The following is a 27,611-nucleotide window of genomic DNA, read 5'->3' on the forward strand; positions in this document are numbered from 1 at the left end:
CTCTCCACTTCCAAATGTCTCTTGACTGGAACTGCCCTACAAAACAGCATCTGGCAGCACTGGCAGGGAAGCAGCAGACGCTATCAGTCTTAAATGTCACACTTTATGAGATGTGAGTCATTGGAGGAGCGGTGTACGGTGTGTGTGTGTGGGAGAGAGGGAGAGGTGATGATGGCACTATCAGAGAGTGTGCACCTGATCAGCACTGTGGGGGAAACTTACATGTGCCTGAAGCTCTATCTGAAGCACTCTCCTACTCCCGCATGGACAAATCTCCTCCAGTGATGTGTGTGTGTTTGTGTACAAAACCCCATCTCAGTGGTTTCCTCCATATTCATGAATGCTGGGGGAAGATGCAGTGCTATTGTTAGAGTGGCCCTGGCAGATTCTGCCCCATCCCTTGAGTATTCGGGCGTTCGGGTAAACAGGTGGGGGAGCACACATGCGCACACATACACACACAATACAGTCCTGGAGTACCTGACACACATTCAGACCCCCTCTCCCCTTCTTTACTGGTCTATACTGATGCTCTCTCTCTCTGTCATGTGGGGCTGGATTCAAATGCATTTCTTTAGGAAATGATCGTGTATGAAGAATTCTCAGATTTCACTGCGAGAAGATTCAGTGTCTACATTGATTTGATTATGATTCTTTAGGATTCAGTGCACCAGGAGTTCTCAGAATTCATTATGATATGATTCTTTAGGAAATGTTTCTGTGCAACATGAATTCTACAGTTTCACTGCAATTTGATTGAGTCTGCACAATAATTAGGCTGCAATTCTTTACTGGGAGGCATCCAGTGGGCATCCAGATCAGATGCCCGAACCACCTCAGCTGGCTCCTCTCAATCTGGAAGAGTGGCGGCTCTACTCTGAGCTCGTCCCGGATGACAGAGCTCCTTACTCTATCAAAGAGTGTAGCCTGCCACCCTGTGAAGAAAGCTCATTTCCGCCACTCATATTTGCGATCTCGTTCTTTCGGTCATTACCCACAGCTCATGACCATAGGTGAGGGTCGATAAACAGATGCCTTATGGCTTATGGCTCAGCTCCCTCTTCACCACTACAGTCTGGTACAGTGACCTGCTGCTGCCTGTCCCAGCCTGCGGCCGATCTCACGATCCCTCTTCCCATCACTTGTGAACAAGATACTTAAACTCCTCCACCTGGGGCAGGTCCTTTCCCCTTACCTGGAGTGGGCATGCCATCCTATTCTGGGCAAAATTGATTTGATTCAGTTTGCACAATTAGTTTACAATTCTGTAGGAAATGATTCAGTGCGTCATGAATCCTCAGATTTAACCACGATTTGAATCACTTTGCACAATGATTCGATAACAGTTCTTTAGGTAATGATTTAGTGCATCATGAATTCTCAGAATTCATTATGATTTGATTCAGTTTGCACAATGATTCGATTACAGTTCTTTAGGAAATGATTCAGTGCTTCATGAATGGTCAGAATTCCTTGTGATTTGATTCACTTTGCATAATCATTGAGTTGCGATTCCTTCGGAAATTATTCAGTGCATCATGAGTTCTTTGATGTCACCATGATTTGATTAAGTTTGCCAATGATTCCATTTGATTATAATTTTAGCAAACAGTTCAAATCATCATGAAATGTCACCATTTGATTCACCCTGACCGCCCTCTCTCGCCTCCTATTCTTTTCCACTGCCTTCTCTCCCTCTCTCTCCCTCTCTCTCTCTCTCTCTCTCTCTCGTAAATCTGTTGCTGTAAGGTGTTGTACTCTTTGTGTCACTTGTTTAGGCCATTGTGTCGGGGTACTGTCTGAGTGCCTCCAGCCTCCAGCAGAAAGACAGTTTCACAGGTGACTCAGAGGGGACGGCTGAAACAAAGGAACAAAGGCACAATGCAGTCCTGTATGAAACAGATCATTAGCACCATTTCCACAAACAGAGGAATTCATACACATGCACAAAGCCGGGATGTCAGGGTTATGCAGGGTTCAAGGCAGCCGTGTGGGGCTTTAGCAGGCTGAGAGTGTGTGAGTGTGTGTGTTCTGCGCTGGGCTGATTAGGCTTTCCCGTCTGCCATGCAGCACTACCCGCTAATGTCATCAGTTCTCTGTGCTTTATGGATCAGGTGAGGAGGGTGTGTGTGAGTCGGGCTGATGCAGTCTTTTTTATATGATTCTCATGCAGTCCCCTCTGAGTGAAGTTGGAGTGTAAACATCCTGTGAGCGTTCGCTGCTGAAAATCTTTCCACTGTAAATCCTCACTGTCACTTCCCTGACTCCCCTCAGTGCTCCCTGTGCTTTTAGGAGCCCTGCTCCAACTCCCCCTTCTCTGTCTTCCGTCTGCATTCTTCTCTTATCCCCCCACTGATGTTCATTCTTCATTCTTACCAGAGCAGTAGCTTCCAGCTCTGGTCCTGAAGCACTCTTCCTCTGTACATTTCAGAGCTTTACCTGCTCTAAAACACTTGATGACACCTGAACTAATTTGAACCTCTAAAGGATTTGGTCTAAACTTCAGTTACTCATGTAACTACACAACGTGCATATTAGTCTCATTGTAATTACTGAATGATTGAGAGTAGATGCTGGAAAATTCAACACCCGAGTAATCAGTCTTAGTTGGTGAAACTTTACATGTTGAAGCAGAATGTCTATTTATCTTAACACTTACACAAAGCTGGCACAAACAGGCTTTCCAATAGCTGTAATGTTAACCTCTTTTGCTCGTGGGAATATTTTGGTTTTTCCATCTGAATTTACGTGACCAAACCTTAAGGCAAATTATTCAGTAACTGCATGAAATAAATGTAAATTTTTATTTTATTTATTTTTTGCATTTTGCTCCCCTCAAAATGAACAGAAAATGTGTTTTATGATCACACATTTTGCTATATGCTTACAATTTACTGCTGAAAGCCAAACATCTTTGATGCTCTTTGTATTTTTTTATAGAAATAATTTTTACAGAGTATATCACTGAAGAGACGCAGTCAATTTATAGTTTATAGCCCAGATTTGTGGGACATTGGGTTGACTTTCAGTAGACAAAAAAATGATGAGTTCAGCTTCTTTTATCATAAAGTTTAAAAATTACATTACCCATCTTTCATATCCATAAGTGAATATGAAAGTTATTGTAACGGTGAGGAGTGATGAGGCGGACACACGCACTGAGATAAGCGACTTTTATTACGGGCATCCAGGCTCATGGTCAAAACGGTCCAGGTTCATATAGCCGATATGAAGAGCAGGAGGGACAGACATGACAAAAGTGAACACAGAACTCCAAACAGCATAAACATAGAACAACCAGCACAATCAAACAGTACATACAAACAGTACAAACAAAGACCAGCACTAGACTAAGGAAAATACAAGAGGGCTAACAAGGGTTCACAAGACACAGGTGGAAAACAGGTCGGAACAATCAGGGGCAGAGTCAGAAAACAAGGGGGCTGGACTAGGAAGGAATGCAAACAAAGAAGCACATGGACATGTAAACAGAAAAGCATATTGAGGAGTGGAAGGAGCCAATCGTGACAGTTATGAAGAATATGATGAAGTGTGTTTTTGAACCACCAGTGGAGTTTAAAAGGTTAACTTTAGCTGTCTGTTTAACTAGTTAATTTCCCTACCTGGTTACTAGCAAATAAACTTGTTCCAAAAGAATAATTTGCTGTCACTTTAAATGAGAGGTAGAGGTTAGCTGGGAGTCCAAGACAGCACATAGATCTCCTTCTTTATGGGTGTGTAGGATGGCCCCCACTTGATGCCAGCACGATACTAGCCAATGCAGATGTCTGTTAGCTGATGTAACAGAATTGGCCATTAGCGTTCTCCTCCAAGCGCATAGAGCTGTCCAGTGGCATTGTGCTGGTTACTGGGAGTAACTGAACTTGACCAAATTGGGGTGGGGTTTCACTTTAAAAAAAGTGCTAGGAAATGTGGAGTTTTTCAGATTACATTGTTTCATGTGGTCATAATTTTTACATAACTTCCATGCTTTATATTATACAACCCAAGTAAAATAAGATTGTGGGAATGTAAGTTTCAAGCAACTAAAAATGAGTGAAAGTTTGCCATGTAAATCTAGTCTAAGATTAATCTGAATAAGCTTGGGGTTACTTTTCATTGTTAGTCTGATCAAGCAAACCAATAATGAGCTCTTGGTGATCCAAGTTCTATTCTGAATGAGTAGCATGTTTGCTATCTAATCACAGTGCGTCTACCAATAAAGGCAGCATCGTGCTTCATTTATACAGTGATGAAAAAAACAGGAGTTCACAGAAAACTCAGATTCCACATGCTGACACATTTCGCTATGTCCAATGTGGACATGCATCCAACTACTCTGGCGGCACACTTAATTGAGTTAAAGGGGACAAAGACAATGTCTCTGAGTGTTTAGCTGGCAGTATGTTGGGTTAAGACAGGGTTAACAAGCCCTACCTGAGCTTGATGTATTAGAGCATAGAAAACACTAAAAAATGAAGGGCTACTCCAGTACAAATTTTAAGAAACCCTGTCTGAGAATTTGCACTACTCTCTCTCTCTCTCTCTCTCTCTCTCTCTCTCTCTCTCTCTCTCTCACTCTCACTCTCTCTTTTACACACAAAAACTTTTTTCTCACTTAAAATCAGCTGTTGCCTCATTCTTCCCCCTGTCTCTTCATTCTCTTTACTTTTTCTCTTCTCTCTTTGCTGTATGTGATTTGGTTCTGGGCAGAAGTACAGGGGAGTTGGAGTTCAGCTTCATTTTTGACACATTGGCTCATTTCCGCTAGGCCTCCACCTGGCACTGGGCCAACACCAACAGGTGATCCCTGGAGCAGAGGAGAAACAGGAAGTGGGCTGCATGTGGTGGAGACAGTCCACTGGAGGCATCGTCTGGCCCCACCTACTTGGACAATCACCAGGCGGGGGGAGAACTGATCTTACTACTATAGGGGGGGAGGGGGGGCGGGGGGCATTCTGTAGCTGTTGTAGCTAAGGTTTGCAGGATGAAAAGACATTAAATTACACATTGATACACATGTATAACACTTTTTATACACACTCAATACAATGCCAGGATATATATATCTTTTAATGCTACCTATATTTATTGCAATATAGTGTTTTTTCCACACCTACCTTGTATCTACACTCTATGTCCATTTTATCAGCTCCACCTACTATATAGGGGGACTTTGTAGTTCTACAATTACAGACTGTGGTTTGTTTTTGTTCTTTTTGTTTTTTTTTTTTTGTTTTGTTTTTTGGTCCCTACTGGACCATCACAGAGCAGGTATCATTGGTGGTGGATCATTTTGACCATTGAAATGAGTTTGACTTGGCACAGTTTGTGTTGGTCATCCTCTAGTCCTTCATCAGTGGGCACAGGACGCTGTTGGCTGGATATTTTGGTTTGGTGGACTTTTCTCAGTCCAGCAGTAACACTGAGGTCATGAACAAACGAACAAACGGCCACCACATCAGTGTCACAGCAGAGCTGAGAATGATCTACCACCCAAATAACATCCTCTCTGTGGTGATCCTGACTATTGAAGAATGGGGTAAAGGTGGTTAACAAACTATGCAGAAAAACAGATGGACTACAGTCTGTATATATAAGCCTAATCCTAACATTAACCTCAGTAACCAAAACTCTATTGTATTTGACATTTCTGTTTAAAGCATGACCAGTCAGGACCAGTTTGTCAGATTTTTTCTTTTCTTTAGATAATCATGATGTTTCTATTCTAAATGTGGACAAAAACAAATGCACACACATAATACACACAGACACAAACATACTGCTTGGAGAGAGTATATCCTCTTCACTTTTAGCATACAGTGATGTGGCTTTGCTGTCTGCTCCAGTCATGTTAAGCTCATTGGCTGATACACATGATAAAACCTCTCACTGAAAGCCAAGCAACTCTGTCACCACTTATCACCCCAACTCAAAACAGTCCTGTGCTCAGATGTATCGATATTTCATTATCCTACAGCCACTACAGACACAAACACACAGAAACATTAATGCTGTCCAGTTTTCATCCATTAGAGATGTGATGCCATCAGATATTGATCTAGTGTGAAAAGACTGGCCAGAGCCTATTCATTATGGGAAAACACAGTGGTGAACTATCATTAGGGGACAGCAAGCAAAACACTCAAAAGCAAGACACTCTGTGCTGACAATTGGTGGTTGCTTCAGAAAGAGAAATGAGCTGTCTTGCCTTCTTAACCAAATAGCTCAGTTGAAATATATCAGGGATAGAGTGCCATCTAGTGTTTCATGAAGCTTAGATCTAAATCTGTCTCTTCCCTATAGCTGTTGGACTTAACTGGTTTTTGTGGTTATGTACAGATGTGTTATGTGGTATAAGAGGCAGAGCAGTCAGTTGGCACTAATATAAAGAAGAAGAAAACTTGATGGAATCAGCAATGCAAAAACAGAACATGATTGCTGATACAGTAATATGTTGAGAGAATAAAGAGTTGTTTCTGTTTCTGATTAAACTGCATCTCTAGAAGTCCCTACTTGGATGTTGCATGCTGGTAATATTTGACTTCATGAAATGAAGGCCATGATCCTTGCGTTTTAGAGGCAGTATGCTTGGCTTTTGCCAATGATGTGTTTTTTATATACAGTTTTGCACTTGATTCTAATATGTAGTTAATTACTACAAAGTTCTTTATCTTTTGTCTGGCTAATAGGTAACTTAAAGCACTAGTTTAGCAAAGATTTACATAGTTGATTTATCATCCAAAATGTTTGGTTCTTCAGTTTAAGGTGGTTTGATTCTTCATTATTGAAGCTACAAGGTTAACGTACAGTACTGAGACACCACATTTCATTTATTTAATTTCCACTCAAAATTCCACTCAAAAAGTCTGAGAAGACAATGAGAAGATCACTTGCATAAGGAAATGGAAAATGAGTTTCTAAAACTGGAGTTCAGATAGTAATTACAATATTTAAAGGAAATGGGACTCCTAATAACTGTGCAAGACCTGACAGACCATCAAAACTGTACTTACTCTTATATCTGTGAGAATACAACTCAGCACTATGAGTCTGAAAAGATCAAGGAGCTGTTGTTGAGAAAAAGAAATAGATGCAAAAAGAACATCTGCAAACCAAACAAAGAAGCTGCTGATGTTCTCAGAATAATATACTGACCACCCCAGAGTCCAGACCTCAACATCACTGAACGTGTTTGAGATTACTTTGATCATAAGCAGCAAAAAATGCAACTCCTAAGACAGAACTTGGACGTCTAGAACAATTTCAGTGCAGATTTCCTGAAAAACTGAAAGCAGGTCTCCTGAAAAAATGGAAGCTGTAATAAAGGGTGGACACAGTTATACATAGTTAAACTAAGTTATACATATATATCAAGTTGTCAAGTAAACTTAAAGACTTGCTTATATCGTTTCTGAGACTGTGTCACATTAGATTTTCTAGAAAATGGGCAAATCTACACTGCATAGCTAAACGCATAAGTAGCAGACCACTTGAAGCCTGAATGCTGTCTCTACTTTTATTTAACTTTATTTTATTTTATATAAACCTCTTGTCCTCTGCTATTTTACTCATGTTGCTAATGTTTTGTAAACGACTACTTATAAATAAACCAAAAAAACTTCAGAGAGGCTCATTATGTGGAATCTCCAGCACCAAATGTATTCAAAGAGAGCGTTACATTTGCTGGAGAGCAAACTTATTAACTGTAACTTTAATCAATGTGCCACTTGGAGACAGTAGTGAGTTCAGGCATCAGCAGAAAGGAACCCCCTACTGAGACCATCGCAAGCTGATTAGAGTAGGTCAGGTTTCAGCTGACTCACTGTCTGGCTCTTCTGTAGTGTGGTTCATTTGCTTTCTGCTGACTCATGCTCCTCGCCTCTCTTCATTCAGTTCCATGTCACCATTCAGTATTGAGAGCATGCGGCGCCCACGGCGGTCCGAGTCACCGGACTCCAAGAAGAGGCGCATTCACAGATGTGACTTCGAGGGCTGCAATAAGGTTTACACCAAGAGCTCCCACCTGAAAGCACATCGGAGGACACACACAGGTTAGACACACACACTGATGCATGCATAAAGTCATTATTATACTCTGTTTTTGTCTCAAGGCGAAAAGGTATTAACTGCAGTTTTAACTCACTGACTGGTTGATTTCAGTTTTGATTATAATTCATTTCCAGGAAATACTGAAGCTACCAATTTGTTCCTTTGTTCAGTAGCTTTGTAGTTTCTGTTATAGATACTGTTTTTACAGACCTATTATAGGATAGTCCGAGAACTTTAACAGTCTAAAACAGGACCTGGAGACTCAAGGTCCAGGACAGGTTGATGATTTTCTACATTTCCCCAATATAGCCTGCATATTAGTTTCTGTTTCCCCTCTGAAATCAACACTGAATAATTAATTACTGAATAATTAATAGTTGCTAATAAGGTTCCACCAATGTGAACATTTTGTCACCTCAGTCAACTCAGTCAAAACTTGTTGTCCAAGGAATATGAGTGAATTATCTGCTGTTGTCACCATATTTTCATCAATGTAATGTTGATTTTGACATCCAGCCAGGTCCTCTTTGAGCGTCTACATTAAAACGCACATTCGTACATTTTAAATGATTATTTCAGGCTTTGCAGAGCGACTTGCAGCAGTTATGCCAGTTCTTTACATTTTAACAGAAAATCTTGTATAGTGCAGCTTCTGTAGCAACAGTGATTTACTGACTAATAATTGGTCAAATATGACTGTCAGTTCTCGACTGTCAAACTTCTTAAACACAAATAAACAGCAGAAAGTCACACGCCAGTTTAAGCCTGATTGAGTCAAATGGGATTTTAAGCTCAATCGCTGTGTCTTTGGGAGCTGCAGTTTAAAGTAAATCTGTGGTTTAAACTGAACCCAGTGGCTGTCTCATTTAAAAATCGCTCATCTGCCACTAGATGTCGCTCTATCTTAGGTTTAACTGAGGTTTATCTCCAATCTGTTAAAGACTGCTACAGGTAAGATTTCTGTAATTCAAGCCCATCTTAAGTTAACATTGTTTACTATGCTATAGCTACACCTATACACCTTTCACCATGATGTTTTCTGGACTATAACACCTTTAAATCTCAGGCTTATTACGGACTAAGGCTTATTATTCAGTAACTACTGAGACCTCAGTGCAAACTGGTTGAGCTATTCTTATTATTCGTATATAAGCATGAAATAAAACTTTGGGCCTGGACGTGGCCATTTAGAGGATTTAATTAAAGTTTTAATAAAATGCTCTTTTGCTTAATTAAACACACTGAGGTACAAGATTCAGGCTATCCCAACGAGTCAAAAGTGGAGGATTTACATTTACAGCAGGCATCTTAGGTGGAAGAGAATCTGGAGAGGTGGAGGTTTGCACTGGAGAGGAGAGGAATGAAGATCAGTAGAGATAAGACGGAATACATGTGTGTGAATGAGAGGGAGGCAGGTGGAAAGGTGAAGATGCAAGGAGTAGAGGTCGTAAAGGTGGATGACTTCAAATATCTTGGGTCAACCATCCAGAGCAATGGACAGTGTAGAAAAGAGGTGAAGAAGAGGGTGCAGGCAGGATGGAGTGGGTGGAGACGGGTGTCAGGGCTGATGTGTGACAGAAGGATAGCAGCAAGAGTGAAAGGGAAGGTTTACAAGACAGTAGTGCGTCCTGCTATGATGTATGGTTTGGAGACTGTGGCTCTGTCTAAAAGACAGGAGGCTGAGCTGGAGGTGGCGGAGATGAAGATGCTGAGATTTTCGTTGGGAGTGACAAGGATGGACAAGATTAGAAATGAGCAGATCAGAGGGACAGTGAAGGTGGAGCAGTTTGGAGATAAAGCCAGAGAGGCCAGGTTGAGATGGTTTGGACATGTGTTGAGGAGGAATAGTGCATATATTGGGCAAAGAATGTTGGAGATGGAGCTGCTGGGTAGAAGGAGAAAAGGTAGACCTCAGAGAAGGTTTATGGATGTAGTGAAGGTGGACATGGAGATGGTTGGTGTAAAAGTAGAGGAGGCAATGGATAGGGCAAGATGGAGGCAGATGATCCGCTGTGGCGACCCCTAGAGGGAGCAGCCGAAAGAAGAAGAAGATCTTATTCTTCATTTTTCATTTAACAATTCAATCTTTGTATTTCAAACATACACAGGGCAAATTTCAGCTTTTTTGTGTGAAATTACAGCTTGTATTGAAATGAAAATACATTAGCTGACAAATTTGAAATAATTCATATAGCAAAATGTGTCCTTTGTATACAATGTTTTAGTTGGGCTGATCATGACATAATTTGACAGTACACCAGGTTTACTGGACGTTCAGTGGTGGATCAAGTAGATTTGTTCTTGTTTTGACAGAGAAATCAGGTTTCATTTAAATGAGACTAAACTGCTGCTCAGCTAATGATAGTAATAGCACCACAGTCTTAAACAAAAATATTGTGGGTGGTAAGTGGATCTTTGGAATTAGTTGGCTTCTGTTAAGTAGCTTTTGTTTTATTTTTTTTCCATCAGTTACCATGTTATAAAATGTCTTCCTTATTCTAAAGGTTAGGTTTGGATTCAGCAGCATTGCCAGTTTTTTAGCCATTTTACCTTTCTTTTCTTTTCAACTCAACCTTAGTCTACCAGCGAAAAACAAGCCTTTATGCAACCATAATATGCTCCCACAATGCGTCTGAATTTAACATCCGATTTACTAAGACTGCACTTTATCATGCTCTTAGCCCCACTCATTAACTGAGGTGCAGGGTTAAAAGGCACAGCTGAATGATGGGGGCATCAACAAGCTCAAGACAAAAAAAGTTCAGTGATGAAGAGATTTAATAAATAATGTTCTTTTCCACCAAAATATTCTACAGAGGTTTTATTGTACTCTGACTAAGAGAATAGAGTTTGTGAAACGAGTAGAGTTCAGACTGCACCTGTATATTGTGGACGTGTCTTGCCAGATTTTGCACTGCATTTTCTCTTGTACTTACATCTGGTCCTGAGAGTTTAAACAGTGTCATTCTGATGGTAAATATTTTATCAGCGCAGTATCTTATCACTATGGCTGCTGCCAGTGTCAATGGAAGTCTCTCAACGAAAATCTACACCAGTGCAAAACTTGCAAATCTACACCAGCATTTAAAAGGGGGGTGAAAAGTTGTTGCAAAATCGCCTTCTGCATGTTGCTCAATCTTTAGTAAATCTAGCAGAATATGTAATCAGAGTCAATGAGTAAGTGAGTGAGTGAGTAAGTAAGTCATTCATTCATTCATTCATTCATTTATTCATTCATTCCATCAATTCATTACAAGCCAAGTCTGTGATATATGTGCATCTGAAAAGCCTGAGTGTTAACAAACTTCCTGAACGTGGTATCTAATGGATGAGTGTTGATAAATCAGGAGTCTTTGAGCAGTGAAATCACCAAATTGTGCTGGACTGTGGTCCTCCAGGACCAGTATTCCTGGTCAAGAGTCTTTAATCCTTTGGCCTTTTGCTAATTTATAGTGTTTTCTCGTTTTCTTCTGCAGGTGAGAAGCCATACAAATGCACGTGGGATGGCTGTACATGGAAGTTTGCTCGCTCAGACGAGTTGACACGGCATTATCGGAAGCACACGGGGGTCAAGCCCTTCAAGTGTGCGGACTGCGACCGCAGCTTCTCACGCTCTGACCACCTGGCCCTGCACCGCCGCAGACACATGCTGGTGTGAGCCTGGTCCACCTCACACACACATTCTCTCTCCCAAACACACGCGCATGCACGTCAGGCCGGGGGGAGCTGGGTTCTCCCCCTGCACTCGTTCAGCTGGGCTGGACATGGTCATGGGCATACCGGACCCCAGGGACGAGACAGAAGAAAGACGGAAAAGGTATGAAGGATACATGATGGACAGAAAAGTGTCCATAGTATTCCCCAAAGGTGGAACAGGTCGGTCTTACAGGCTTGAGGTCATATTCAGGATGTCTTGAACATGGACATACAGAGATGTTCAGCACCTGCTTGCTGGTTTTTAAGTGAGAGTTCTTCTGTCTGCAGTTTGTTTTTCACATTTTTTCATTCAGCATCATTTTTTTGTTTGTTTTTTTTTTTTTAAACGGCTGCTTCTTTTCATCATCAACAATGTGAAGAACTTCAGAATGGAGTGGCTGAATTCATGCCTTCCTTTTCTGACCCAGGCTAGACCTGGGCTAGAGGGTGGAGCAGGTGCAGCCAAGTTCCTTCAGGAACAACGTTGTTGCAAACAGTGATCTCCTGCTGATGCTTCTGAAAGCCATGGCACCTGTGCAGGGTTGAGGGGTCATTTCCATGTCAGCAGAGGAGGAACCCCGGGCAAGAAGGCCGGAGATTTTTTTCAATTTATCATAGGTCAGCAAACCAGCTAATGAGATTACTCACACAGCAGGCGACACATCAGCAGACTTATTCCCTGTTGTTGTATTTTGGTTCCCCCCTGATGTTGGTTTTACACCAAAAAAACTGATTTTTGAAGCACAGGCGCTGAAGTGTACGGAGTTTGTGTGGCTTTATGAACTCTTGGGCAGGCCTTACGACTCCGTTTGGTAACACTTCAGGTTTTCAGCCTTGTCAATTCGTATTGGTGCATTCTGTTCTGTGATAAGCGAGTTAAGTGCAATTGTACACGATTCATAGAATTTTCAGTATAAGATTATTTTGCTTTTCTTTTTCTTTTTTCTTTTTTTTTTAGAACAATGTACCCTTTCTGTATATTCTTGCTTTGAAACAGCTTTGAATAGGATGGGCCCCTGAAATCAACAGTACAGCAGTATGTTCAGCAGTATTACTCATTCAGTCACCCCAACAAATGGTCTAAAGAGGAAGTGAAATGTCAGATGCATCACTGACCTCTCCCATGTTTGACTGGCGGGTTCAATGCTCCAATGTTCTTTGCCCATCTTATTTTTTTTTCTTGTTGTCTCCGATAAAAATCGGGGTATAAAAAGGCAGACCAGTTCTGCTAATGTGGGCCTTCAATAGTGTGGTCTTTTTTTTTTTTTTTTTACTTGAACAGACAATACATGCCAGGAGAGCAATACACTCACTCAAGAGCAACTGGGGAGTCTGCTCTGACATCAGAGGGCTTTCAAAACATGGACAAATCTTTGGCTTTCTACCAGTGCCACTTGGTTTTCTATACTGCAGAATCTTCTATATTTGTAACAGATTTGTAGCTCTGACATGTTGGACATTCTCAACCCCCAATAGGACTGGATTGCATTTGATAGACTAGATTTTCTTTTTAAAAGTGTAATTCGATATATAGCACAGCAGAGTCTGCCCTTATACTCTACTGAATCATGTGCAATCATGTACAATATTGCTGTATGGAATTTAATTCAGAGTTTTGTTAGTATTAAAAAGGGTCTTCTCACCATATTGTTATGTATTTGAATGCATTAAATGGAAAAATTCCAAAAAATTCTGCATAAATCAATTGCTGAGATGTAAAAAAGTCATTCAGAGTAGTTTGAGGTGAAATTAATCTCTCTGAATCACTTTGTTTACGTCTTAGGATTCAATTATGCAGAACCCTACAGAGGGATTTCTGAATTTTCAGAAACACCTTTTTATTTTGGAATTTCCCTTTAAATGATGCATGTCCGTATACTGAAAATGACCTTTTATTAGAACTGAACAGCAATCCAGATTGCAGATGGAATCAGAATTCAGCCTCATTCTCGTAAAACAAAAGCAGCCACTAGAGGGCAGTCATTTCAAGGAAGTCCCTTAAAGAACAATATAGGCTATATAAATGATTCAAAATAAAGATCTAATTTTAGAGATTTATATGATCTTATTTGTCAGAGAGATGAACAGTGAGGTGATGAAGTAATGAGTCGCATATTTTGAGCTGCCAGAATTTGCGCTTGCCTTAACCATTGAAGATAAACACTAAGTGAATATCAAAGGCAATATAACAAATATATCAATTCTTTTGGTGTAATGATCCCAAATACAGGCCATTCTTAAAGGGGAATTCCGCCAATTTTTCAAAATTTCTGTGCAATTTGTTTGTTAAGATGTAAACAGAGTCATTCAGTGTGGTTTCCTGTAAAATAGGTCATTGTAGAAAAATATCGACTCAGACTTCTTTACAGTGGAGGTGATAGGAAATACATCAATATCCTATAATATCATGTAATATCAAAACAACTATTAAACCTACATATCTTATGAGTTTTTGTATGTAATGTTGATAATAGTTAAATAGTTATAACATTTTTTTAATTGGGAATATTTTTAAGGAATATTTTTCCTTAGAACATTCTGTATGTATCTCTTCATGAATACATATTAGGGCAAAAGTTTATCTCAAAACTAACATAAAACAGTATTTAAGGTATTAGACAACAGATTTCTACCTATTTTGTGTAATAACTTTCTGCAAAGGAGTTGTTTACGAGGCATTATTTAGATGTGTGGTTTCTATCACCAGCGCTGTGAACAATTCGGTTATTCACACCAAACCACTCTGAATGACTTTGTTTACATCTTACCAGCTGAAAACGGAGGTAGAATAGCCCTTTAATTTATTGGTCTATCATCCATTGTACAGTTGGATTGTTGTCAGAGAGTAGACTCTGTGTGAACGGCTCATGCTTAGGTTTCTACTTCAGTTTTGTAGCTTTTTGTTCCTCCAGCAATGCACTTTCAGATGGCCAGTACAAGCCTCAGTGATACATTTTCATACAATCAGATTCACACATGAGCAGGTACACACACTTTTTTCATGCGCACTGCTGTTGGAATCTCCACATCTATCTTATCTCAAAGAAAAAGAAGTTCAGTTTTGTGAAAATGCTGTAAGAGGAATGTGTCCATTAGGTAATGAACATGACCAACCACGTCTCTTGCTCTTTGTGTTCTGAAGTATTATGATCTGTTATGTTTTTATTTGTCGTTACGTATCTGTTTGTGTACACATGCGTGTTTCCTGTGGTATATGGGGTCGAGCGTATCATCAGCACCTTGTTTTTATGAAGTATGAATATGAAATGGATTACTTTCAGTTAGACATGACATTAATCACCAGTGTATCTTATCATCTTAAACTGTACTTTCTCGAGGAATTTCTGCAATGTGGGGCACTTCATCTGCATATGACTATTTTCTGTACAAAGAAGTCTTTTTTGAAATGTTGTAATATATGTGAAAGTGAAAGTTATTACTCAGTTTTACAGGCTGTAAATACCTATTGAGGATAGGTCCTTTTTATTTGTTTTGTAATACAAGGGATTACCTTTATACATATGCAGATTTTTTTGCAGAGACCTTCATGTACCTATTGTTAATGTAGAGTACAATGGGGCTGTATGAGCGAGTGTTTAAGGTCATGTCATCTTAAATGCTCCAATCCTTTATGATTGATGTGATGTGATTAAACAATCTAACGAAATGCACAGTCATGGTCCACACACAGTGTTCAGGAGCGGCCACCTCCGCCAAGGCCGTTCGCGTTCAGCCATTTCTACTGCTCGATTATGCCTTTTTGTAACAGTGGTATTTTGCTAAATGTGATCAAAAAGGAAAACAACCTTGTTCAATGAATGTTCCTCTCCAAACAGTATTTGAGAGCCATCAGCATTGTTCCCTTTTTCTTTCTTTTTTTCTAATTTTAGTTTGGTTTCAAATGTTCTCAAAGGAAAGAGTTATAATTGAATTTGGCATCATTTTAGCTCTTGTACAGAACATATGTCTGCTTGAGCTAATACAGTCTGAGTCTATAATCAGTTTATGGGTTTGGTTTATAAAGAAAATTCTTTAGCATCGTCCACAGTTAAAGGAGAATTTCAGTGTTTTTTTTTCAAGATTTCTGTGTAATTTTAGTGGTTGAGATGTAAACAAGGTCATTCAGAGTGGTTTGATGTGAAATGCTCCAGAAACTAGAAACTTACTAGTAGAAACTTACTGAATTAGATTTTCTATACAATAGTGTTGATAGGAACCAGGAGTTGCAAATAAAGCCATTTTATTTGCTACATAAAATGACCAGTGAACCTCCGTGTCTGTCGAGTTTTTATATGTAATGTTGTTGGTAAAAAAGTTTTTTGTAGGGACGATTTTGCCACACAACTCCCTGCATGTACCTCTCCACCATGAATGTATTTTTAAAAAATGTGTTTTAGGCTAAAAACCATCATAAAACAATGTCCCCCATTATCAGTACAGCTTTTTTTAGAGGCTTTAAAGACTTTGGACACCTGGTTCTTATCACCACCACTGTGAGCAATTCTGACTCTTAATTTTATCTAAGAATTTTGCATCAAACCTCTCTAACTGACCCTACGTCTTAACAACTTAACTATGCAGAAAGATTTGCCGGAGTTCACCTGTTACATACTAGTTAACAAGAGTATCAGTAAACAATAACGTTTTCAAAGGAGTATTAGCGACGTCCCAGTCTGGCATTCTTGCATTTTTTGTGGCATAATTTTGTAACGGCAAACAGGGTCAAAGTTATGCAATAATGAAGAGTGCCTACTTTATGAATTGCTTACAAAAAGTGCACAGAAAGGCAACAAAATGGTGCCGTGAACACAAAAGGGCATCTGATACCAATAAACTTGTACTAGACACCCAAATGCAGCGTACGATGTAGAGTACAGTACAAAGCCTATTTGTAATGCACTGAGCCTTATGGATTGTTCGAAGATGACATCTTTAGCTAAAGCTGTGAACACCCACCCATTTATCACATTGTTGAGCAATGCTGTATATGTCTTCTGAGGAAGCTACACAGATTTGGATGGATATACTATTACTACAACTAAAGGACACAGTTTCTCCATTATTAGCGATTCCTTTTTACCTCTTTGCTATAATACCGATGAATTTCACGACTTTCAACAGTTTCAGGCCTCCCTTGTGGCTGGGTGTAGAATAATTTGGTGCCTGTCGTCCTCACAAGTTTCTTCTGTGAGTACAAAGAGTTTGGGTACAGCACGAACCTTTGGTAATTCCTATGTGAAAAGCTTGATTCTTACTTGTATTCAATTTAGTCTGTACAATATTGCTTCTGTTTCAGTATCAACTCTTTTTTATTTCTCTGCAATCTAAATATTTACTTAAATGCCTTGGTTTTCCAGTTTTTTTTTTCTCCCTGATATTCCGTGATTATTGTTCTTGTATTTATGTATAGTGTGTGTGTGTGTATTGTAAATATATTCAGAGCTTTTCATTTTAATGCAAAGTTGTGACATTTTGCCCCGCTACGCTTCAAAGGGAGTCCCTTCACACTGAATCCTATCAGAGGAAGTCTTGTTTCAGTCGTTTCACAGGTTGAAAGAACAAGTGTTTCTTCTTTTGTTTGAGTTCTGCAGAAGGTGTCTAAATATTCTGTGCTTTTGCTTTTCTCTGTAGTTTCTTTTTTTTCCCTAAAGATTGAGCTGTGAATTAAAAATTTGAGTTTTAACATTATACTTGTATGATAATCTAATCGGAGGCATGAAAGTTAATAAAGTTGCATTTTGTATGGAGTATGACTCTCTAATTTAGAAGAGACCGATGCTTTAGTTTCTTTTCTTTCTTTTGCTTCGCTATGCTGACTAGTTTTGAGGTCACGTGAAAAGTTAAGAAGGGGGGAAAAAAGCTCCTGTCTGAGGAGACTGATGAGCGCTCTTGCTTTAGAAAAGACCTTCCTTGCGAAACTTAATGTCACTTTCACAAGAGGCAGGGCGTGGCTGTGTGACAACAATACTGTAAGACTACACCTGCCTCGAGCAAATGCACTGCACTGCATTTGAAATCCTTGAGACAACAATTCATGAATGTGCCTTTTTGTGTAACAGCTGAGCTTTCTCTCTATGCGCTCTCTCACTGAGAGACAATCTTTATACGCACATTCAAATACACACAGCACAAAGCTAGGCTCTGGATTTGACCATTGTTCTGTTCAATGGGAGAAGATAAATCAAAGGCTATAAAGAGGCTGTCTTTGTGATAACAGTCGTGAGCAGAGATTACAAAGGTAAAGCCAGGGCAAAACCGGCCAGTTCATATGCACAGATAAGACCTAAATTGAGGTGGATTACTTTCAATCCTTGATAAACAAGACATTTTTCAGTGGTGGGGCAACAAGAACATTTCTGCTGAGGAGCCTTAGTTGCAAGTTACAAAGACTGCTTTCTTTCTATTCACTAGGCCTCAAACTAACAACTCCGTTGATGATGAGCAGTTTTAAAGTGAGTAGTATTAAAGTGGACTTCCAACCATTTCTACATAATGCAACTGCTGAGATGTAAACAAAGTCATGCAGGGCAGTTTGATGTGAAATGGTTTATTGTAGAGAAGTTTAACAACTCACATTTCTTTATCTCAGCTAAAGATAATCCAGATAAGATCATCCTTTATCTGTCCCACAACAGGAAAATTCACAATAATATAGATGGTGCTGATCCATGCTGGCCCAGCATGCTTATACTGTGTCACTCTGCTAGCCATAGAAGTCATTACAAAACTAGCTGTAATGTTGATTGTTGATGATGGTTACATAGTGGTTCAAAAAAGTTTTAATTGGGGGCTATTTTGCCTTAGAACATTTTGCACGTGACTCTCCACCAAGAATGGACTTTAAAAAAACGTTAGGCCAAAGGTTTATCTCAAAACTATCATAAAACTGTGTCTCAGGCATCAGCGTTTTCATTGTGATTATCATTTTATATAAGACCTTTCTCAGAGGCATCAAAATCATCAGATGTCTGGTTCCTGTCACCACCACTGTGATCAATCCTGATTCGGATAGTTTCTCTTTATTCTGGAAAGATTTTCTCTAAATGACTTTGTTGATGTCTTAATTATTTCATTTTGCAAAAATGATGAGGTTCACTTTTAACAATGCTGAAAACAAAGGTACCCAAAGGGTTTTTTGGAGCAATACGATACATTTTGGTCCCCTAAACAAACTTCCGATAGAAAGTAGCATTTTAGTAAATGAGATATGTGAGTGTGAAGAACCTGCTTGGAGTTTCATGAAGCTCCACACAATGTCAAGGTTTAATACTAGTTAAAGCTATCTCCTAGAACCATACCTCTAAGCCAGGAACCATTTAAGAGCCAATATTTTTGAGAGCGTACTGAGCTGCCACCTCTCACTGGCCTGCAGATCTTCTCACTGAGGTGTAATGTGACTGCAGATCTTTTCCTTTAAGACTGACTCATCACATTTACCCATCTGCTTCTCCCAGATTAATTAAAACAAACGAAACATCATTATAGCTCACCAACTGTGACAAACGTAGCGGAGAAACACCCTTTTTTAATGCGAAGCCTATTTTCTGACACATTCTTCACTGGCACGCACAACATGTACCAGCATTGATGAGAGACAATATAGAGAGCAAGTGACTTTACATGCCAGGACTATTCATTTTGGTGCATGCTGTTCTGTATCTCCTGTTAGAGGATTTAAAGTCTTGCAGCAGCACATAAAGCAACACCCAATTACTCATCTAAAAAATATACCTACATTTTTCAAGACCAGTAGCGCCAGATGTACCAGTTTCATTCAATTGCACTATAACTGTGCCACACCTATCAGCATTCAGCTAACCTCCCTGGCTGGGCTTGGACTTGCCAGCTTGTCTTGTAAAACAAGGGAGGAACTGCCGATCCTGTGATCTATACAGTGCTCTGCTCTGCTGGGGCCGAAAAAAAAAAAAAACCTCAAACCCAAATGGTAATTTTACAGAAGGCAAAGATGTTCTTAACTTTTAATGCAAGTTCACGTGAAAACGTTTTATGCCAAGTCACTTTGGGGGATTTACATTGGTCCATTCATGATGAAATATTTATACTTTACAGTCTTTTGCATGATTTTTTTGTTTGTTTGTTTCTGGACAGTGACTATATGCACAAATAGTAAAGATATTAGTCACAAATTCAGACACGCATACTAATAGTACTACTAATACTTTTAGCCTCCTATTTAATTCTTTCTATAATTAAAATCAACATCATGCAGAATTATGCAGTGGCAAAAAAAAAACAGATTTTAGATTTAAAAAGGTTGAAGAGTAGTCATTTAAAATCATACAAAGCAATGACAGATCAGATTAAAAAAGATAAAAAGTTGGATTTGAATTAAAAGCTAAATGAACCTTTTTTTGTAATATTAACAAAGTTTGACTCACTAATAACTCCATCATCAGAATTCTTTCTCTTGTAGATAAATTCACGCAGGCATGACCTGCACTAATTGCAATTTTTTGGGAAACCACTTTTCAAATATTTAAAGTATAAGCCTGAATATCAAAATGATGGACAACAAACATTCAATTCACACGCCTGAACTTCTGATTGGTAGCGACAACATTGTTAAATAAATGAAAGCATTTTGTCATAATTTTGTATAGTTTGCTTGATATACATGTATTTAATAGTTTAAAACATTATTTTAGCTTATTATAAGTAATAATTAGAAACTTGTGCTCCACAAAGTGTGTAGCCCTTTAAGAGAAATTTATTTACAGTAGAATTAACATGCTCTCCTTTTGAGCACCCTGTCAAGAGTCTTGATTATGTCCCATTTGTAACGTGACCCGCTTTAGTACCTCTTGCTTTAGCAGTGTGCATGTTTCTATACCACTGTGGCACATACACTGGGACCTAACATACTTTTAACACAGTTATTACTGCTAATATAAAATAATGCGTGCATTAACTTTTTTATGTCACATTACAGAAATAAGCAAAAGTCTGAACATGCCTTGTTGATTGACAATAAGTTACACCTCCACTATAGAGAACAAGCTTAAATATATATATATATATATATTTTGCACATTTTAACATGCAGAGCTTCTACATTAAAATGTGCAGATATGTGTTCTCTGTAGAGAATGTGTATTAACATTGACTTTCTTTTAATTAAAAAAACAATTTCACCAGGGCCGCCCAAAGTTTTGCATATAACTATGTATATACCTTTTCTCTCTGAGGAAGAAAGCCAAAAAAACACTTGATTACTGCAGTGGAAAGTAAAGTTTATGAGACCACACATACAGTACACACAAAACACTCTGTAAGCCTTACAGTTACAAACTGAAGCATCATCTGCTTATCTAAAGGCAATCATGTAGTTCTTCACTAATCTGAAAGATAAGATTTCTTTTAATAATTAAAACCATCGTTCCCAGAGCTCTACACACATCTTCCATGTGCATAGAGAAGTCTTTTATAGAGTAGAAAAACACCCAATCTCAAAAAAATAAATAATACAGAGTAAAACAATTACAATATGTACACTTAAAGCTTTAACATTCCAAATAAATGTTCAGAACCATCCATAAAAATCATAAAATCAGCATTTATGGTTGTTCTATGATGAAATGCAGCATTAGAAACTTTCCATTTGAAGTGTCCAGGAGTGTTCATTTCTGAATTGTGCTTTGATTAAAAAACAAAACAAAACACATGAATACCTCCCTCCACAGGAACACCGATCCAATGGATTACTTCTTTCTTTGGTATCTGAGACTTCAATGCTTGAATTAAACTCTTTTTAATCAAGTGGTTCTTTTGAAAAGGGCTGTTTTTGTCTTTATGAATTAGCATCTGGGCTTCAGCAGGCCTTGGAACTTGGACCACTGGGATGAGATTTCCTCCTTAGATTAACTGAACTTTAACAAGGACAGTTGTGAAATTAATGTAGAAGAAGTTTAGAACTGGAGCTACAAGGCTAATGTTACTAACAAACACAAAGAATTCAATAGTCACCCAAATCTTTTTCCTAAAAAACTAATATCTGGGATTAGCATAAGATCATGTTTTTTTCACAAAACTCTTTAATTTCATGACCATCCTTGTTAAATCTAAATGAATCCAAGGCTGAAATGCCAACTTTTTTTTAGCTACATCGTAAGGTGCAATGGACTGGACGGTACATTTGCATTTGTAGTAGCTTCTATGTTCAATAAAAATGGAAAAGGCACTGAAAGTACTTTCGTCATGAACACGATAAAATAAAAAAAAAAGCGCTGATGGCAAATCTCTCAGCTAAGTTGGCATCATTTAGCTGTTGTTGTGTCCCACAGGGGCTACAGGCCTAGTGCCAACACAGTTCACTCCCGTACACCTCATGAGCTGCCGGAACCAAAGTGTAACCAACACACCGACGCCTACCAACACAAACAAGCAGGCAGCTTGGAGCATTGACTAGCCAAGGCAGTGCTTGTAGATTTAAGTCTGGTGTCTCTTCATGTGCAGGGCCAGGTGGTCAGATCGGGAGAAGCTCCTGCTGCACACGGCACACTGGAATGGCTTAGCCCCCGTATGCTTCCTGAAGTGGCGCGTCAGCTCATCGGAACGGGCGAAGCGCCAATCGCAACCCTCCCAGGAGCATTTGTACGGCTTCTCGCCTGAAATAAAACACGACCTGATAAAGTTACAGTGGACGGGGGACACCATCTCTCCAACACAGAATATCAACACAAGAAAACTATGGCAGTAATGGACACATCAAAGAATGAGGTTTTGCAGTGATGGGGGCCTTATCAGTCTGTCTTGTCACTCTCAGTTTTAAATTACTTTTTGCAGTCATCTGGAAGAAAACATAACACTTTCAGAGAGCAATTAGAATGCGAGTGCATGCCTGCGACATACTTCTGCCTGGCAACATAACAAGTACACTCCAAAATAAGAGAACAGCCAGTCAGAAGAGGCCTTTTATAATGTTCTTGATCAAAAAGTCTTACCTGTGTGAGTCCGTAAATGGGCCTTCAGATGAGAGGACTTGGTGTAGACTTTCTTACACCCTGATGCAAAAGAATGCAATAAATGTCAATGAGCAGATGTTGTTCCATAACTTTAATTACCTAGCACTGGCTAGCTCTGACTTATTCACCAAGCTCAAACCTGAATGATCATATCTTATAGAGAGGCTGAAGCTCTGATACTAATTATAATAGCCCCTTTCTCTTTCTGCTGAAGGACTGTTAGTCACTCTGAGACACTGATGATGCACAGATGTTCTGTCAGTTCACGATATAACACCTGTTGCTTTCACACCTTGTGTGTAACCTTGTAATTATCATCACAAACCCATGTTAGCGTGATCACAGCAAATATATGAAACATGACTGACTTACTGAATAATAAGCCTTAAGGACTTTTCATGCTACTGTTTGCAAACAAAATCACATTCTTTTCAATGCAACTGAATGCTGTAATGAGCAATTTTGCATCATGGACTTCCAGGATTAATACATTTCACATGCAAAACTTGGCATCAGGCTCAACTTGGACACAAGATTTTGTGTTTTTGACCAGTAGTACTACTGCTTTGGCTATGTTGATATCTGAAGGACTTCATTGCACAGAACCTCAAAAATAGAGGAAATGTTCATTTAATTAGGGTCTAAGCACAAACCTTCTAAAATTTTGAAATGAAATAGTGCCAGTCTAGAAAATGTATTTTTATCTCTACTTTGTGATTTTCCTGTTTGTGGTAGGTGGGTTAGTTTGCCTGCTAACGGCTATGTTAGCTCTTTAGTTAACCAAGCCAGTTATGTATATACTTTTGCTACAGTTCAGTGTGCAGCACTATACTCTTGTGAGTATATTCTGATATGTGAGTACTATCTGATATAATTAATTTGTGTTTTTAACGTTTATAATTAGTGAGTTAGCATCAAAAAGGAGGATTTTTTTTTTCATTGCCAACCTTCTGGACCAGCCTTGGTCACACCCATTTTGCAAGGGCGATGCAAACTGCTTTAATCTTTTGAATTTTAGATTCAGTTCAGTTAGTATATACTTTGACTATAAGTGCTATGAATTATTAGGTAATTCTATGAAACTAATGCTTATTTATGGACTTTTGTGTATACAGGTTCTAATATTTGCCATGGGGGGGCAGAAATTGTGTTTATTTCTTTTTATTTAAAACAACAAGAAAATAAGTCATTTGGCCAGGAGTGCCCAAAACGTTTGCATACTACTCTATAAAAGCATTGAAAGCTAAAGAGCTTGCAGCCTAAAGCCACATATCCAGTTCTAATGCTTAGTTTGAGAGCACCTGAAAGTGAAAACACTTTTCTCCACAGATGATTATCTGACAGCTCTTTACGGCTCACCTGGGACATCACAATGATGTATCCTCCTCTTGTCAAGATCAGGATTGTTCCTACGGTTATACCTGACATGCATTGCTTGTGTTTGTACTGCCATGGCTGCTGCCCCAGGGCCTAAGGCTGGCCCTGCCAGTTTAGATGCCATGCTGGCAGCGTAGGAGGGTGGTGGTGACAGGTTGTGTATGAGTTCTTTCCTCCTGTCTGGGCTCCCTGGCTCTGAGTTTGGAGGGGATGGAGGAAGGTAGGCTGCTTTCTGCTGCTGCTGCTGACCAAAGTGGCCAGAGGAGGGAGGCCCATTACTGCCCATATCACACATGGGCCTTCCTGTAATCTGAGTGGCTTGTGAGTGAATGTTGCTGTATGACGACATTGATGAGCAAACGCTGTTGTGAGGCTCAATGAAAGAGTGAGCAGCAGACACTGCAGGCTCCAGGTCTGAATTCAATAGCTGAAATAAAGGAACATCCTGAAAGTCAATTGGAGGCGTCTCCTGTTTGATGAAAGTGCTGTTGCCGGCTCCGTTTGCTGTACTGAAGAACTGTGAGTACTCTGGGGCTGGCGTATGGTGACAGCTTGGATAGTTGAGAGATTGCATGGGTTCGGACTTCATTTGTGGAGCAGTGGGCCTCACGGGCCGGCAGAGTCCAGTCCGGAGATAAGTGACATCAGGAAGAAAGACATTCATGTTGATGCTGTAGGGAGAACCTTGTTCCATCGTCAGAAAGCTGTCCTGACTGAACTTATGCTCTGAGCCTGGCTGGAACTGAGGCGGCAGGTATTTATCCATCTGAGGAGAAGTGTAAATACATTTAACTGCTTGTGGCCATCACAAAAAAGTAAACACCAAATATCCTAAAGTACTTAAGCTCTACTGTGCCTAAATGCAAGCGGAATGCTCCTTCAGTGTGAATGGCGGGGGACTAAACTGTCACATTCTGAATAGGTGGACTTGTGTAAATGCATTAGTTTTTGTGACATCACCAAAAAGCTATTCATTCACATGAACAGTATTTTCCCTGCTTGGTTTCCATGTATGGACTGTATAAACTAAGAACTGAATGTTACTTTTTGAAACTTTTACAATGTTTACATACTCCATTAAACTCCTGAAACATTAAGCATATAAAAAAATAAAGTGAGGACAATCAGCTTTTTTCAAGAAATGTGCCCTTTAAGATGAAATCCTAAGGGTCCGTATGTTGGTTCACATTTCAATGCTGCACCCCCATAACCTGCCCACTACATTTAATCATAGTTACTGAACAATACATTGTCGCTGTCACACGAAATCAAAATAGTTTGCCTTTTTCTTTTTCATGTTTTACATGAAGAATGCATTTTTTAACATCTTACATAACAGTTTTGTTAAGATTGTTCTTCATTTTTCTGAGTTTTTTTGACAGCAGAAATGCAGTAGTCACTGAATAATAAACAATAAATAAATAAACATCTTAAAGGAGTAGTTCAATGAAAAATCTAAAGTCACACACTTTCCCCCTCACCCAACTGAAGTCAAGCACAACTAAATCTTCCGGGTGAAACAGATTTCTAATAAATCAGCCTCATAGTTCCAGTACAGAGCTACAGAAGCAATCCTGAGACACCAAACATGTTACGACTGATGGGTTGTGTTTGGGCTGAGAGGAAAACTGGGTGATCTTATTTTTCCACTGAACAGTTTATTTGAACCATATTAATAAGCACACAGAGGGTGACATTAGCAATTACACAGCTGACACATCAGGCTGACAACATCTTCAGCCGTCATAGGCCCCCCGTGTCACAGCAAAATATGCTCCAGTAAAAAGAGTAAAATGAGCAGCAGTTCTTTAAATTGTAGTATTTGTGGTGGTTGAACGCTCCGCGCATCTCTACACTGCAACGTGCGAGTGATGCAAATCACTGAAAGCTCGTTCACAGGAAAACAGAAACCACCAAAATCTACGTCTGAATTTAGCTCTTCCAGCTGCTCCGAATTTTCAGATTAAGGTCAGGACAAGTGCCGAGTTTCTCTCACACTCGCACTGTCCGGTCTGCTGTGAGGGACAGGAGCTCTTACCCGCTGAGATAACTACAGCTAACCTACATCTGTTTCACAAACCTCGCTTAAAACACACAATAACGTCTCCTCAGCAGCGCTGCGTAAACACCGGAGCTGTTTAGGCAGGCCACTCCGCAGAACCTAACGAAGCTGGAGTCCGCGTCTCATTCGCCAGCTTCTTGTTCGAATTTTGCCGTTCCACCTTAAATGGTGCAGCAGTTACATACTGAGTTACGCCTGAGACCATTTAAGGTGGCACGGCAAAATTCGAACAAGAAGCTGGCGAATAGGAAGCCAACTTCAGCCTCGTCAAAATGTAGCCTGTGTGCATTTCTTTTATTAGACAGCCAGATAGATGGACAGAGAGACAGATAGATAGACGGGACACCCGGAGAGAAAAAAATAGCACTTTCAGAATCGACATCCTAAAAGTGAAAAAAAAAATCCACACGACATTTTATCTTACCACAGTCTGGCTGTTTGTTGGGGCTGGCATTAAATCTAGTCCTCTCTCTCTGTGTGAGACAGTCCTGAAGGCTGTAACAGCGTCTCCTCCTCGCAGACCCTCGGCCACAGGGACACAGGGAGGGGTGGGCTTAGGCTGCACCTCTAAAGCTGGACCATAACCCACGCTTTTCTCCTCACCACAGCTGGCAAAGCCAGAAAACGCAGCTCTTCTGGCCGAAACCTCGAGCCGGAGTCAGGTTCAGCAGTGCTGAATGAGCGGGGCTAGGCTAGGCTAGCTGTCATGTCGCCTTTGACATGACAAATTACGCAACCGCCTCATTTCAACGCCTGGAGACGGGGCGGGGCCGAGAGCTGAGGATGATGATTCCTCTCATGTTTGGAGACCGCTCGAGTATTGTCTAATATCGCGTAAACACTGGATCCGAAAGTATCCAGACATCCCTTCTAATTACAAACATAGTGGAATCTGCATAGATAGAATGTGACTCCGCAGCAGCTACACGTGAGTCTAAGGACATCATGTTCAATGCCAAATGTTGGTTAGAGGGGCATAAATCCCCCAGTATTGGACGGTGGAGCAGTGGAACTGTGTTCTGTGTAGTGATGGAGCCCCATCTGATACCTTTGGGATAACCTGGAGTGCCATCGGTGCCTGACCCCATTAATGCTCTTGTGGCTGCCATAAAATCCTCACAATAATGTTCTAAGATCTAGCATAAAGCCTTTATTTTTCAGAAGATAAGAGGACTGCTGCAAAGGGGCACAAACTCCCTATTATTACCTTCAATTTCATAAGAAACGCTGGATGAGCAGGTGTTATGTGTTAACACCTGTTATGACACACCATCTGAGTAAAGAACGAGAAAAAAAAAACCTGCCTTTTGGGGTGTAAACACTGTCACTGTGATGGTCCCCTAAGGGTCTTGTTATGTATATTAAGTTGTACTGACTCCACACTCCCCGTCTTCACTCCAGCCCCTTATTAGATTTTTCAGTTTAAAAAGTTATGAAAAGCT

The 27,611-nt window shown here is 39.8% G+C and overlaps 2 protein-coding genes across 5 annotated transcripts in view; one reads left to right on the forward strand and one right to left on the reverse strand.

Annotated features, from left to right (window-relative positions):
- Positions 1–17,496, forward strand: part of klf12b (Kruppel-like factor 12b) — a 67,645-nt gene extending 50,149 nt beyond the window's left edge. For 3 of the 4 annotated variants that reach the window (XM_017695188.2, XM_037539316.1, XM_037539315.1), the window contains exons 5-6: positions 7,897–8,054; positions 11,529–17,496. In XM_017695188.2, coding sequence (XP_017550677.1) covers positions 7,897–8,054; positions 11,529–11,710 — 340 coding nt within the window. In that variant the 3' untranslated portion in view covers positions 11,711–17,496. The remainder of the gene's footprint in view (positions 1–7,896; positions 8,055–11,528) is intronic. The other variant, XM_017695187.2, reaches the window with a different exon arrangement.
- Positions 17,497–20,903: 3,407 nt separating this feature from the next.
- Positions 20,904–26,901, reverse strand: klf5b (Kruppel-like factor 5b). Its single transcript, XM_017695151.2, has 4 exons — positions 26,594–26,901; positions 24,090–24,873; positions 22,710–22,769; positions 20,904–22,373 (listed from the first exon to the last, which is right to left on the reverse strand). Exons 1-4 carry the CDS (start codon positions 26,621–26,623, stop codon positions 22,195–22,197), a joined length of 1,053 nt encoding a protein of 350 aa, XP_017550640.1. The 5' UTR covers positions 26,624–26,901; the 3' UTR covers positions 20,904–22,194.
- Between the last annotated feature and the right edge of the window lie 710 nt (positions 26,902–27,611).

This window comes from Pygocentrus nattereri, chromosome 6, assembly GCF_015220715.1.
Source record: "Pygocentrus nattereri isolate fPygNat1 chromosome 6, fPygNat1.pri, whole genome shotgun sequence".
Taxonomy (NCBI): domain Eukaryota; kingdom Metazoa; phylum Chordata; class Actinopteri; order Characiformes; family Serrasalmidae; genus Pygocentrus; species Pygocentrus nattereri.

What these genes read in the sequence shown, in the direction of transcription:
- klf5b (XM_017695151.2), bottom strand. Translation starts at nt 26,623, where the DNA reads ATGCCAGCCCCAACAAACAGCCAGACTGTG. An exon ending in ACATCATTGTGATGTCCCAG is followed by an intron (nt 22,770 to 24,089) that starts GTGAGCCGTAAA and finishes CTTTTGCATCAG; the next exon opens with GGTGTAAGAAAGTCTACACC. An exon ending in CCATTTACGGACTCACACAG is followed by an intron (nt 22,374 to 22,709) that starts GTAAGACTTTTT and finishes GTTTTATTTCAG; the next exon opens with GCGAGAAGCCGTACAAATGC.